This window comes from Colossoma macropomum, unplaced genomic scaffold, assembly GCF_904425465.1.
Source record: "Colossoma macropomum unplaced genomic scaffold, Colossoma_macropomum, whole genome shotgun sequence".
Taxonomy (NCBI): domain Eukaryota; kingdom Metazoa; phylum Chordata; class Actinopteri; order Characiformes; family Serrasalmidae; genus Colossoma; species Colossoma macropomum.
Genome location: NW_023495761.1, coordinates 552,434 through 567,355, shown reverse-complemented (window position 1 = coordinate 567,355; position 14,922 = coordinate 552,434). Strand labels below are relative to the sequence as shown.

The following is a 14,922-nucleotide window of genomic DNA, read 5'->3' as shown; positions in this document are numbered from 1 at the left end:
CTGTGGAAAAAAACCCCAAAAAACAGAAAATGTACTGACAAAAAAAAATGACCCGTACATTTTCCAGAAAATAACCGACAATGCCATCATTCAATGGAAAATTCTGTTAAACTACAGTACATATTCTATGTATTGGCAGGACTATTTTTACAGTTTATAATTAAACATTTCCTTCAACTTAAAAAAGAAAAATCTCCACTAGAACCCAACTCATATATTGGTTGGCTGGTATCAGCCATTACTGACAACCCTCTAGATCTTGCGATATCCACAAAGATATTGTTGATAATATTCCAATAATCAGTGACTTTGTTGGGGCTGTGGCATCAGCAGGATTCAAACATATGATATCCTGACAATATAACAAAACCTTTCAAGTTTGCCTACTGTTTGCTTAGTTAGCAACTGCTAAGCTTACCTGTTTACTTTTATCACTACAAGACAAGTGCACAGGTAATCTGAACACAAAACACTATCATAGTGAACAAAACAAAAACATGTTAAGTGCATCCAGATCTATTCTTTAGCAACACAAAAAAATGATGGAAAATAAGAAAATAAGAGCTAATTAAGAGAAACTACAACCTCAAAGAATTCTGGGCAACCCTGTCCTCAGTAATATATTATAAACAGAGTACCTGAGGAAAAATCTCTGTCATTACAAATGAAAGATAAAATAGATTCATTACAATAAAAAAATTCTTCATTTTCTTATTTCAGCATTTGCTCCTATATATCTACCATGTTTTATGAAACATTCTTCTCCTTTGTCAGGAAATATTCAGTGTTTATCAATGAGGCTAACTGCTAGCTGGCTTTCATACAATTGCACCTCTTTCATGCCTAATTTATGGGCGAAGCATTAACATTTCTGGAAAATTATGGCGCATGTTAATTTTTTAAGGTAGTTAATATCGCTGTAAAAAGTCACAGGAAAAGAATCTAAAAAATATGGCTATGCTAGCTTGTTCTCTAACTTAACAGCTATAATTATTCTAACTTCAGGTAATGTTCAGAGCTTGTACAAAATACTTACTTAAATCCACTAGTGTGTAACTTAAATTGTCAAGCATACAAAAATGCTTATACAAAAAATACATATTCAATACAGCTTAATTACTATTTCAATACACTTGCGTTGTCCTAAGTTGTTCCACAATAATTAATTTACTATAATGTATCTACTTTAAAAATATGTACTTTTTTGATTTGGCATAGCTTTCATGATCCAGAACTAATTATCTAACAACAGTACCTTACCTCACTAATGCTCTTGGGACTGAATGCGACCAGATCCTCTCAGCAATGTTCCAACAGCCAGTGTAAAGCCTTCCCAGAAGAGTAGAGGCTGTTACTGCAGCAAAAGGGGGATAAACTGCCTATTAATACCCTTGAATTCTGGAGAAATGCTGGATGAGCAAGTGTCAACAAACCTTTGGGCACATTTATCACTGTAGATTTTTACTGTGAAATGAAACAGCCAGCTTGTGAAAGTAGGCACAGTGGTTAAAAAAGGAGTGAAAAAAGTAGTGAAAAAAAAGTACTCACGTGAAGGTGACAGTACCATGGCCTGTCCTTTAAAGCTCCTAAACACTCCTAAAGTCAGTAGCTTGTGTAAATCCATTAGCTGGATGTTCACCACCATGTTCGCAAAGCCACGTTTACCCAACATAAGTAATGTGCCCAGAGCACAGTGGTAAAGCGAGTGTATGATGTAAGTCCTGTGAAAATGATAGTAAGCAGTCCCAAAGTGCCAGAATGGGACGATGAAATACTGAGTCATGTCATATTGTTGTAAGTGGAAGGCTCTATCTTATAGAGGGGAATAATGAAGTGGGTGTGTACAGTAGGGCTCAGTAATTGCCATCTGGCATGCACAATATGATACTCACCCTGAGACATGTGTCACAATTTGATTTTGTGATTGTATCACAGTCATGATAGTTGACATTGAAAGAAAATTGAGAGATAACAGTAGGAATTGCTGGCTGTATGTTCACCATGCCAAATGTGCAGGCAGCTACAGAAGCTCTAGATCTTTTTGTAGCTACAGGGGTATGTAAATCCCACCCCCAGATTCCTCTAGTCTATGCTCTCTTATCTTTGGAAGTACAACTGATAACACAAACCAAACAAGCTAGCTAGTGAAATTCTATCATTAGCTAACAGAACTGTGTTTCACTTGTGTTTCAGAAGGAATGTTTATTTTCACCACATATAATGCGACACACGTTTACATGCTTAAATGGATTTTTTGGGGGAGACTTGCCGACTTGCGTCACGCCCATAGGTTAACGACAGGCGTGTTATGTGTTGGACAGTGTTGACAAGCACACCTTCTTTGAACTCTACCTACAAGGGGTGTTGGATTTGTTAAGAAATATTACAGAATGTTCTCATCCTAATAAATCTATGACGTCACCCACGTTAGCCCGAAACCTCTCATGGTTGATGGCTCTGCAAGATTACATCCAATGCAAAACTGAACTATAGCAATGGACATAAATACATAGATATTTGAATAAATACCAGTGGAAGGGTGCAAAGTATTGATGCAAAATCCTTAAAATCATGACAACCTTTTTGTCTTAAATACAGATGATACCGTTTGTAGAAAGTGCATGAAAATGTATTAAGAGGAAAAGAGGAAAAGAGAACAAAACCTGGCTCTTTCAATGTTTAAAAAACATCAATGAATTAGTTCATAAAGTGAGAGGGATAGACATTTTCTAAAAATTAAACTAACAGCACCATATAAAAATGAAAAAATGAAACTGCCATTAACTAGCAATATAACACACAGCAAAATTTTATTTATTAAAATATTGTGTTCGATAAATAACAAATGATTTGAAACCCAAGCGTCATCTCAGCCATTTTTTGACAAGTAAAATCAGCAAGAGCTTTCCTTTCTGAACGTGCAGACATAAACACCTCCAATAACATTCTTCAAGCCCTGATAATCAAGAGCAGATCTATTTTCATAGACTTCACAGTGCACAGTATTTTATGTTGCTTTTAAGAACTACTAATGCTATTCTTATACATTCCTATTACAATTTGTGCAGATTATTGTTTTCCAAGTATGAACTTGAAAGCACTCCTACTCACACAACTGTACACTTTTAGAAAATAAACGTATGAAAGAATATGAAATGTAGTGTATTCACTGTATTTTTAAGAATAAATTAGAGCTGAGATGCTACTGCGGTCCCCCGTGTGCTTGATGACATCACATATGCAACAGAGGAATGTAGTATATTGTCCCTGTCCAAATAAAAACCAGTATCTCCATAATAGTAACTTTACAGGAGAAGGCAAAAACACTCTTACCTTTCAATGTAGGTTAATGTAAAGAGATTTTATTCCAAATGATTTTAAAGCATTTCTATTGGTCCATTCATCATGAATTTTTCACGCGACGTGAGGGACAGCTGGTTTGTTGAAATGATGTAGAAAAATAAAAACCGACAAAACTTGAGATACATGGTTTTCTTTGGACAGCGACGATATGTGTTTCCTGCCAAAGCTGTAACTATGACAATAAGCCAAGAATCAATTGATTTACTGATAACTAGTATCAACACACTTAAAAATATAGAAATAAATATTGATGTAAGGGTCGATGCAAATTCGTGAAAAATAGAATTGCAATTCAATGTTTAACCGAAATATCAGCACAGCTACAGTAATGTAATAGGACTGTAGTGTATATGGCTCCTGCCAATGCTGTTACTATCACAATAAGCCGACAGACAGTTTTATGTATAAGTGAGTGATGAATGGGTTGCAGGTGTTCGCTGAAAACACCCATATGGCTTGACAAAGATGCTAATAAGACGTTCAGTTGGATTTCTGACTCAGGTTTCCATTGAAGTGTTTTCAAAGTCAAAGCATTTGGGGGGTTATAGAGAAATCACTAACCACACTATGTTCTTTCCTACATGCTCATTCTCCCTCTCTCTATCTTTACCTTACTCTCTCTCCATCTTCTCTTATCTCCAACTTCGTCTTCATCTGTCTTCTGTTTATCGCCACTTTTCCTATCTCTCTCTGGCTATCTTCTTTCTGCATCTCTCTATTCTTTCTCTCCTATATCTATAGTGTTTATCTTCCCCCTCATTCCTCTCTGTGCTCTACCCACAGTGGGATGCCATCACAGAGATGGACGAGCAGAACCGGCCCATCCACACCTTCCAGGTGTGCCACGTAATGGAGCCCAACCAGAACAACTGGCTGCGCTCCAACTGGATCCCTCGGCAGGCGGCGCAGAAGGTCTACGTGGAGCTGCGCTTCACGCTGCGCGACTGCAACAGCATCCCCTGGGTGTCGGGCACGTGCAAAGAGACCTTTAACCTCCTCTACCTGGAGTCGGACGAGCCGCACGGGCCTGGTGCCCGATTCCACGCTGCTGACTACGCCAAGATTGACACCATCGCGGCTGATGAGAGCTTCACGCAGACAGACCTTGGCGATCGTGTGTTAAGGCTGAACACTGAGGTGCGGGAAGTGGGTCCAATTGCCCGAAAAGGCTTCTACCTGGCCTTCCAGGATGTGGGTGCGTGCATCGCTTTGGTGTCCGTTCGTGTCTACTACAAGAAGTGCCCATCCACGCTGCGGAACCTGGCAGCCTTTCCAGACACAGTACCACGCATGGACTCGTCCTCGTTGGTGGAGGTGAGGGGTGCATGCGTGGAGAATGCCGAAGAGCGTGACACGCCCAAGCTGTACTGCGGCGCAGACGGAGACTGGCTGGTGCCACTGGGGAGGTGTGTCTGCAGCATCGGCCATGAGGAGAATGATGGCCTGTGTCTGGGTGAGCACGTAACTGGTTTTCTGTTGTCTTAATAGAGAATTTTACAAAAACATCTGCAAAACAAAGTCATTCAGAGCAGTTTGATGTGAAAAGATTTACTGTAAAATTTTATTGACTCATCTTCTAAGTTTTTTTACGTAATGCTGAATATAGTATAAAAGTACTGTAATCTACATAGTACAAAAATGTCTTCTAAGTTTTTATACCTAGTATTGACCATGTTGAAATTGTGGCAAATCAAAAACAACAAAAAAAAATATTCTTTACCACTGTAAAACATTGTCAGGCAACATATTCATAACCATTTCATACTATTAACTTTCTGTGAGGCAGCTTTTAGACACGTTAAACACTTTGGGCATCTGGTTCCAATCACTAACACTGTTGGCAATTCAGTTGTTTCTTACCACTGTAGAACAGCACATTTCACATCAGTCCACTCTGAATGATATTGTTTACATCTTAATGATTCAATTATAAAGAACTTTTAATAAATTGATGGAATTGTCTCTTAAGGAGCCTTTACATGCTGAATGTCACCTATTCATGCAAGATTAGAAAAGTTTCAATGTAATATTTTTTGTAATTAAAAAAAAAAAACACCTGGTTTGAATATATATATATATATATATATATATATATATATATATATATATATATATATATATATATATGCAAAGTCTGCAAAGTATTTACAATATTTTTTATTAAGTTAAAAATGTGTATTATAACTTTACTCATGGTGCTATAGTTTTTTATCATCATCATTTTAGCATTTCAGTGTTATCTACAGCTGTTCATCATTCTGATTTTGCGTGTTTTGCCCTGTTCAGTTTTTGCGAACTTTCGCAGCTGACCTGAACTCAGTGAACCAACCATTTTTCTCTGCTGTTGGCATGGTAACAACAGCCAAGATGGTGGATCACATTTTTGTCTTTGTGACTATACTTTTTGACCAACATCAAAAGCAACATCCGAGACTATATGGGAAAACATAAAGCGCATAGCATGCATAGCTTTGGCGTGGATGATTGCTTATGAATATTTCAGGTTTTTGTATTGTTTATTCGTGTTGCGTCAGGTGTGTAAAGGCCTTTACCCCTCTCTCTTGCTCCGTTTCCCTTTTTCTTCCCACTTGCTTTATGCATAACCTAGGAAAGGCTCCATTAGCTGGAGAAAGCCGAGTCCCTGTCTCGGGCGACTTGACAGCAGATCAAAGGAGACTGGAGAATTATGCTGCAATCCAGCGCTACAGCCCAGTTCCTCTGTACGGATAAGGACAGCAGTTATTAAGACATCAGTGGCTGTGGCCTGGTTTCACGCCGCCTCAGCCCGTGGGGAAGCCTCTCTGTACATGTGACAGAATACGAGATGGCACTGGGAATAACCAGCCATCATTACGGCTTCCTCATCATCATAACAGAGCATTTCTGTGATTATGAAAGCGCTTTAGAGATCCTGCAGCATAAGAGAAGCATTTTTGCTTTCTTTTTGCCACTCTAGGTGTCATAGCCTGTCTCTCTCACTTTATCGGTCTCTCTCACTTCGTCTCTCTCTCTTTGTTGTTGTTGTGGACTAGGGCTTGAGCGATATATCAAGTGGCCAACAATAGATGGCTGATGGTCCCTTGAACTTATCCTTGTCAGAGAAATTCCCACCAATAAAGCAGGGATCATTATTGGCTTTTCTAAAATCAACAACCTGTTGACTTAAAGGGGAATTCCACCATGTTTCTGCATTATTAAATCAATATGTTAACAAAACAATTCAGAGTGGTTTGATGTGACATAGTTCACTGTAGAGAAACTTACTGACTTGCATTTCTATACAGTGGTGGTGATAGGACCCAGGGGTCATGATGCCTATCGTGTAGCACACTGGTCATAGACCCAGTAAAATGTTCTAGCAGAAACATAAAGCTAAGTAATATATGTTAATAAAGGCATAATTTCAGAGGCATATATCTTTTTTAGCGGTCCTGTGTTACAGTTTATCCAGTAAAATTCTTACCTGAAGGCAAATCATAGGAACAGAGCGAGTGAGTAATTTCACATATTTTAATAGATGTTTTATTTTAATTACTGTTTCTGCTCTGAAAAGTGAAAGTTGATGATAAAAACAGTGTCTAAAAGAAGAAGTGTTTTTCAAGTTCAAAACTGATGTGTATCATCTCTTCGGAGAGGCACTCGTCAATCGGGCCCTGCTGTGGATTGATATATCTCCTCTCTCCATTACCTTTGAGATGTGAGCTAGATGAAGTATCCACTTAACCATAGATTTTTACAGATATGATTCAGAGTTACAGACAGGAGTCTATGGATAATGCCATACTCATGGCATCAGATGGGATGGCCCCTTCACTTTCTTTCTTCACCTCTACTTATTTCTCTTTACTCTTCTCCACCATCCCTATCTTTTCCTCTGCCACTGCTGTGCCACTATCTGCAGCGCAGATCACTCCTGCGATTAGGACTGCATTCGTGCCTGCACCTGTCAAAGTCCTCGTCAAAAAGCCCTGGCATCGGGGAGGGCTCCTGCTGCAAAGTGAATGCTTAAGCAGCTCTCCGCCGCCCTTTAGAGACCAGCCTTACACTCAGCCTTTCTCTCTTAGGCTATCTCTGCCTCTCTTTTTTCTCTTTACATATCTGTGTATGTTTATTATCATTATTTTCATGATTTCTGTGGTTAAAATTTGATTTGAAGAACCCCTGAGTGATGCAGCCATCAAAGCATCGACCCTATTGTTGGGAGAACACAAGTTCAAACTGCAGTAATGCTACAGCCGTCCGTGGCTGGGAGTCTAAGAGAGCACAGTTGTCCTTGCTGTCTTTGTGTGGGTAGAATGACCCTCCTCCTCCTACATCAATCAGAATGATGCTAGCCACTGTAACAGAAATGGTAGGTAGTGTTCTCCTTCAAGCATACTGAGCTGCCCAATGACAGCAGCAGTTCAGAAAAATGTCTTCACTTGACATGGAGGTTGCTAGATTAGTGTGAGAGAGGGAGGCCTAAAAGCAGTTTACTTTTTACTTCTTACATTGTGGAGCAATGACTTTACTGGGGAGACACCTGGGTAAAAATGGATTTGATTTTCAATGACAAATTGCAGACGCAGAATTATAATAATATAGTATTATATTATATAATAATATAAATATAATTATATAGAGATTTTTTCAAAACGGCCCTCTGCCTTGTCATGCCTACTGCATGTCACTTTGCAAGAGATGCTGCAAATGAAATCTTGGCTAAATTCTGTCTCAGACTGTACGACATCAGTAAGGCTCATGTGTGCTAACAATCAGACATGACATATGGTAAAGATTTTCTGCCAATAAGCCTGTGATGCAGGAAAACTCTGCTTGCGCCCAAAATAAGTCCTTTGCATTGTGATGGCATTGTTTTGCCTGGATAAAAAAGGGCAAATAATTACATAGAGAAGAAGAAGAATTTGGAGCCTTAAATGGCTGGGGAGAATGGCCAGTGTGGAATGCCCATTCTCCAAAGTGAGTTTGAGGTCAGTAGGCCAGTTTTTTATTCATTACGCAGTAGTCTGATATGGCAATTTTAGGCAGGTGACTCTGTACATAAACTGAAGACTGAGGCAGGCTCATGTGTGTAAGCTAGCATATAAAGTGAGCAATAAACATTTTGCAAATTCCCTAGCAGTGATCACATGGCCGTCTGTCGTAGCAGTGGTCACATGGGCGTCTGTCGTAGCAGTGGTCACATGGGCGTCTGTCGTAGCAGTGATCACATGGGCGTCTGTCGTAGCAGTGATCACATGGGCGTCTGTCGTAGCAGTGGTCACATGGGCGTCTGTCGTAGCAGTGATCACATGGGCGTCTGTCGTAGCAGTGATCACATGGGCGTCTGTCGTAGCAGTGGTCACATGGGCGTCTGTCATAGCAGTGGTCAAATGGGCGTCTGTCGTAGCAGTGATCACATGGGCGTCTGTCGTAGCAGTGGTCACATGGGTGTTTGTTATAGCAGTGGTCACACTGAGATTTTGGTCAAACATTTCGGACACTGCCTAAACTTTGTCATTAAATCACCATTTGTAGAACACGTCACTTAAACGCTCAAAGACTTGTGATGTGTCCAGATGTGTGAGGGGTGGGTAGTCATATTAGGATTTTGTGATTAAAAATATATTTTTTTTAATTTTAGAGCAGAAACATCTTTCTGCATTTAAGGAAATTATGTTTATGGTATTTAGTTTATGGTATTAAGTAAATGGCATTTACAAATAAGATTTCTCATGCAATGTGTAATAAATACCATTAAAAACTGTCTCCACTTCTTGTTATTTTGGCTTCATTGAAGTGCCTTGGTTGTAAAGGCCTGCAAAACAAAGCTACAGATAAGACATTTCTTTTATTTAGTAGTAATTTGTATTTAAATGTGATATGTATTCAGTTAAACAACTAAATTACATTTTACATTAGTGGGTCGTGTTTCAAAGTGTAGTCTTTCATTTCAGCCACACAAGTCTTTTCCCATTTATTGCGAGTACATTTATTAAAAGCACGCACAAACAAGCGTCAAGGAAACTTTCTGCTCTGCAGGCTGCGTCACACCTCTTCTGGTAGAATTAAAAGTTGAGCAGTTGGAAGCTAAACACTCACAGAGAATCAAAATGAGGTACTGAAAGTATAAATAAAACCTCTTTCTCCTGGATGCCATGAAAAAAAAGCAATGAACAATACCCAACTATGCAGGATTGACAACCTAAGAACCAGTCAATTATCCAAAGGAGGAGGAAGGGGCACCTCCCCCCCCCAACATGCCACAATCAAAAAGCACTGATCACCGCTCTCATGATCAAAGAATTCCTGTCTGTCTATCTGTATACATATATATTTAAATTATACCTTCCAGCATCTCTCGCTCTCTCTCCTCCCCCTCACTGCCCCCTGCTGCCATTCTGCAGAGGGGAGCCTGCTCCTTTATGCTGCACTTCACATCTCTCATGCTGTGGCCAGCCTGTGTTTCATACCGCCAATGAAGCTCTGCTGGAGTTCCATGAGAAATATTTAAGGGCCTTAAGGGCACAAAGATTTTTGTCACTCACACTTTCAAAAGCTTTTTTTTTCCTTTGGTTGGACCTGTTTTCGAGTTGTTCATCTGAAAAGGCACGATAGATGAAGCTGTCACAATTCTTTATCGCTGTGTCTTCTTACAAGCCTGGCCGAAATAGCCGTGTCATCTTTCTGTGACTGTCACTTGTGCTAGCTTTCAGAGAGAGCGTGTTTCTAGCTGTTCGACTCCAAGCTAAGATGAATCAGTCACGTCACTACAGCTAGCAAGACACTAGTGATCCAGGAACAAATCAACCTCTTCAAAGTTAGCATTATTACAACTGCCACCACATAAAGTTTTTTTGTTTGCTATTGGTTGACTAGCAAACAAGTCAGTTCAACTTATTGATCGAACGCTGTGGTCTTCATTCAGTAAGATGTGTGAGAGTGCAGTAACACACAGTTTCTTTTTACCACATTTGGTCCCATTTCTTTTATACGCTATTTACTTTATTTAGTATCCCAGACACTTTTGAAATTTTCAAAAGCCTAAATCTGAGCAAAATCCTGCAATTGTCAGCAACAATGAAGTCATGCGAGCAACACTACTTACTCTGGTCCACACCTAACTGCGGCTTGCTCTGAGCAAAGTCCAGCTTTGTAAGGGGTCCTCTGACCTCCACCTCCCATAAGCAGGTCACTTGCTGCTCATAGAAACCCTTGTGACGGAAAAATGCATTTAAGCATAGTTTTCAAAAGTATATTTAATATGAAACATACTTTGATACATACTAAATGTATTTTTTTGGAACCACCTATCACAACTGTATTTAAACTGTAATTAAGCTGTGAATGAACAAATATTAATTTATGTAATTAAGCGCTTTTTTGAACAATTTAAGTTGAGCCTAAGTAGATTTAAGTGTGTAATTTGAACGTAACTGTTCTTACACTTGGAATATATTATAAAAATACTGTAAGATGTATGGAGGCGCTTCACTGCTACTTATTGAGTTATGCTGCAACTAAAATGCACTTAAATGCATTTTAAATTAAATCTCAGTATCACTAAATAAACATTCAACAGATATAATATGTATTTAAGTGTGTTTAATAAAACAAGTAAGTTTTCTTAAATGTCATTAGCAATAATTAAACTAAACTATAATGTACTAAAGCATTCTTTAAGTCACTGATTTAACTCTAAATAGAACACTTACGTTGATGACAAATATACTTTTGTTTCAGTATGCTTAAGTGTGTTAAGAAATATTTTATTCAAGTGTATTACTTATAGCATACCAATGTATAATTAGTGTGTTACTTTAAAAATAAATGTGAAAAATACAGAAAAGTATATGTTAGATGTATTTCCATAAAGTACATGGAATAAAAAATGTACTTTTGAGTATTCTCAATATACAAGTATGCTATTGATGTGCTTAAGTATGCTTGTTTTTTTTGCAAGGGAAGCCACTAACTTTCACCACATTCTGACAGTGCTAGGCAGCTCAGGTCATAACCTTCAAAACTTTTACACAGCATGCTAAAGCTAGCAATATCTGACAATCACACCTTCCTACATGTTTCCGTACACTAAATCTCTTTGTATACATCTATATCATAAGATTTTGGGATTTATACATTAATATGGATGTGACAGAATCACACTAATCTGACAGAATATGAGCAACATGTCTGGCCGTATGGAGAGCAAAGCCGGTTATTTACTGGAGTCTGGTGCAGCTTTTGCCGTCATCTTGCTTCTGACTTCACCCTAATCTCGTATCAGCTTGGACAGACTAAGCAAATATTGTTTTAACTGTATTGTATTTTTACAGCGCTGTCCTGTCGTGTTCGCATGGCTGGGGCTTCGCTCCCAGACAAACAAAAGAAGTGCGAGAGGCATATCTCCAGTCTGCTGTTTGTTTGTTTGTTTATTTATTTATTTATTGGCCTTATTTTCTCCTACAAGCAGCACTTTTCATGTATTCTTTAATTCATGACAGGATTCCTAACAACCCACAGCACTGATACACATTTTTCAGTGGCAAACCACAGCAATTAAAGCGAAGCCTTTAGTTTGGGCCATAAAAGTCAAAACCCACCTCTGTGGTAACGCAAATTTCTGCTACCGCTCATATAGGATTTCTAATAGTACTTTAGCACTAAGCTAATGCTGATGCATGTGATAATTTTTGGACCATTCTAGATTAACCCCTTAAAATCTCAGGCTTATTACATGTTAAGGCTTACTATTCAGTAACTACAGGGACTCCAGTGCAAAAGGATTGAGCTATTTTTTGATTATAGAAGTGTGTAATAAAACTTTGGACCTGCCTGAAGCTTTCTAAAGGGTTAAACACACACATTTGAAACTTGTCAAAGTTTCATTCTTTTTTTATTTATTTATTATTTGAGACTAGCAACTGATTATAGCATGTACTTTACCTTGTATGTTGCAGTTTTACAGTGAAGTAAAGAGCCCGGGCAGTGACTGTAATATTAATATTACAGTGAGTGTAATATTAAAGGCCTTTTGTCCAGCTCTGGAGGGCCTAACCAAGGGTAGAGCTCACTGTATCTCACTTGGCTATATCTGCCTAGATGCTATGGGGAAAAATCTGTTTGGACAAATTTCCATTGGGTGGATAGTAATTTTAATCCTTTTGTTTGTTTCCAACCAACAATAACATAATAATAAAATAAGAATATTCTTGCTATACTTGCAGAGATTAAATACAAGAAACATGATGAGTATTTGAAAATGAACTAAAAATTGCATACATGTATTTTTTCATTCCCAGCAATCTTTAGGCCTTCTCTGAATGTGTAGAAGGCTCTAAGGGATCCCTACTGACTTTTTATATTCAGTTTCTGAAGTTTGCTTCTTTACTTTTCCACTGGAGCTATGGGTCTAATGTAGCCAACAAATAATGTAAGTTTATATGCTGCCAATTAGCATTATGCAAATTCCATGCCTATATCATCTTACACTTGCCTTGCCTCTTACACTTGGCGTTATGCCCCTCTACTTGATGTTTATCATTGGGAATGGAGACCTTAGGCTCATATGCAGCTGCTCCAGAGTGTCCCATCCTGTGGGTCAATGCTTTTGTGTGGAGATTATGCAACCAGCTTGTCACTTGAACACCTGAGTCAGCAACGGGTGCACATATGAAATGTTGAATTTACTTTTTAGAAGGGTTGTCTGGATACTTTTGGACAAATTACCTCAGATAAGAAGCTCCCCTCAATTTGTCATGTAAATTTTACAGAAAGTAAGTCTAGTAAGCTAGTCTTTGCATTTTTTCTGAAATTATATCTCTCCCTACAGTTAAACTCATCTTCAGCCAGACGGCTAAAAATGTTGGCTAATTCTACCTAACTTGTTGCGCGTCGCTAGCATGTAACATTTTGCTAGTATCCAAACTCCGAAAAAAAACTTACCATAGTCAGTTGGTAAATGTGTCAAAATTAGATTTGGCCCCATCATTTTATTAGCAGAGAAATGAGGGGTATTACCCTGGAGGGCTTCTTCTCTCAAGTTACCATACATGTGTAAGCTAGTTGGTAAAACCTAAACATACTATGAGTACGACCTCTGATCTGAAAATGTAAATAGCCCATCTGGACCAGAGTGTTTATTCGAGTTAGAGTAGCACTGGTGCCCTTTGTATAGCACTGGGAGCAGCCAGTTGGCATCTATAAGGTCATAGTTGATGCTGGCATGTACTGATACTCATACATGATGAATTTTCCCTCAGTGGAGGAGAAATTTCTTCACGGGCCTGTGGAGCCATTTTATTTTGTTCTGTCGGATGCTTGAAATCCATGTTGTGTTCCAGTTTAAAGTTGCAGCTGTATTTGGCCTCATTTCTGCCGCTCCCAACGCAGGCTACCCCTCTAATTACTGTCATTTGTTAGATTCACAGCTAATTTACTTCGGATTGTTTCCCCTACTCTCTCTCTCTCCCCCCTCTTTTCTCTTGTTTTCTCTCACACATACACACACACACATACACACACACGCACACACACACACACACACACACACAAACACACACACACGCACACTGGGCATTTTAATTAAACAGGCTGTTAAATTAAGTCGTCTTTATCAGAGTCTCTGACCTTAAGTATTGTGTTTCCAGTCTACATGAAGTCATGGCTGGCCTCCTGCAGCTACTCGCTTTCTGCTCTCTACTGGAGCTTTCGGCTGGCTTTACTGTTGTAGTTTCCCCAGCATCAAATCTGCTCTCTGTCCTTTATGAAGATAAAGGCTCAGTGGTCATTAAATGAAAACCACACTCCAAATCAACACAGCAGCACCACTCTGATTCCTGTTTCTTTGCTCTCTCGCCTTCTCTCTCTCTCTCTCTCTCTCTCTCTCTCTCTCTCTCTCTCTCTCTCTCTTTCTCTCTCTCTCTCTCTCTCTCTTTCTCTATATTACTGTCTCTCTATCTTTATCCTCATCTCATTGTTTCCTCTTATATATTTTTTCTCTTTCTTTTTCTTTATGTATCTCTATGTTTATCTTATTCTTTCTTTTCTGTCTTTCTTTTTTTTCTATGAATATCTGTCTCTCTCCTCTTTCTCCCTCTTTACATTTCTCTCACTCAGGCTTTATGATTGTCTTGCCTGCCCTTATTTCTTCTCTCTTTTTCTCTCTCTTTCTCCATATCTTGCTCTTTCTCTCTCTCTCTCTCTCTTGCTCTCTTTCTCCCTATCTTGCTCTCTCTGTCTCTCTCTCTCTCTACATTACTGTTTATCTATCTATCTATCTATCTATCTATCTATCTATCTATCTATCTATCTATCACTTCTGTCTTATCCCTCGCACTTTTGTTCCTCTCCCATTTCTGTTTCTGTTTTCTTTCTTTCCAAGTTTATGTATAATTAATTCTTTCTCTTTCTCTCTCTCACTCACTCCTCTCTCTCTCTCTATCTTCTTTCTCTACATTACTGTCTCTGCAGCTTTATCTCTATCTTACTCTTTCCTCCACTTCTCTCTCACCCCCTTTCTCTTTTAACTGCTTTTTCACAGGGCTGCACTCCTTCCTGTGAAGTGTGTTTATCATTGTA

The 14,922-nt window shown here is 38.8% G+C and overlaps 1 protein-coding gene across 1 annotated transcript in view; it reads left to right on the top strand.

The window, feature by feature from the left end:
• The window catches only part of epha6 (eph receptor A6), a 181,038-nt gene that overhangs the window by 38,175 nt on the left and 127,941 nt on the right, over positions 1 to 14,922 (top strand). The window contains exon 3 of the mRNA XM_036563446.1: positions 4,147 to 4,816. Coding sequence (XP_036419339.1) covers positions 4,147 to 4,816 — 670 coding nt within the window. The remainder of the gene's footprint in view (positions 1 to 4,146; positions 4,817 to 14,922) is intronic.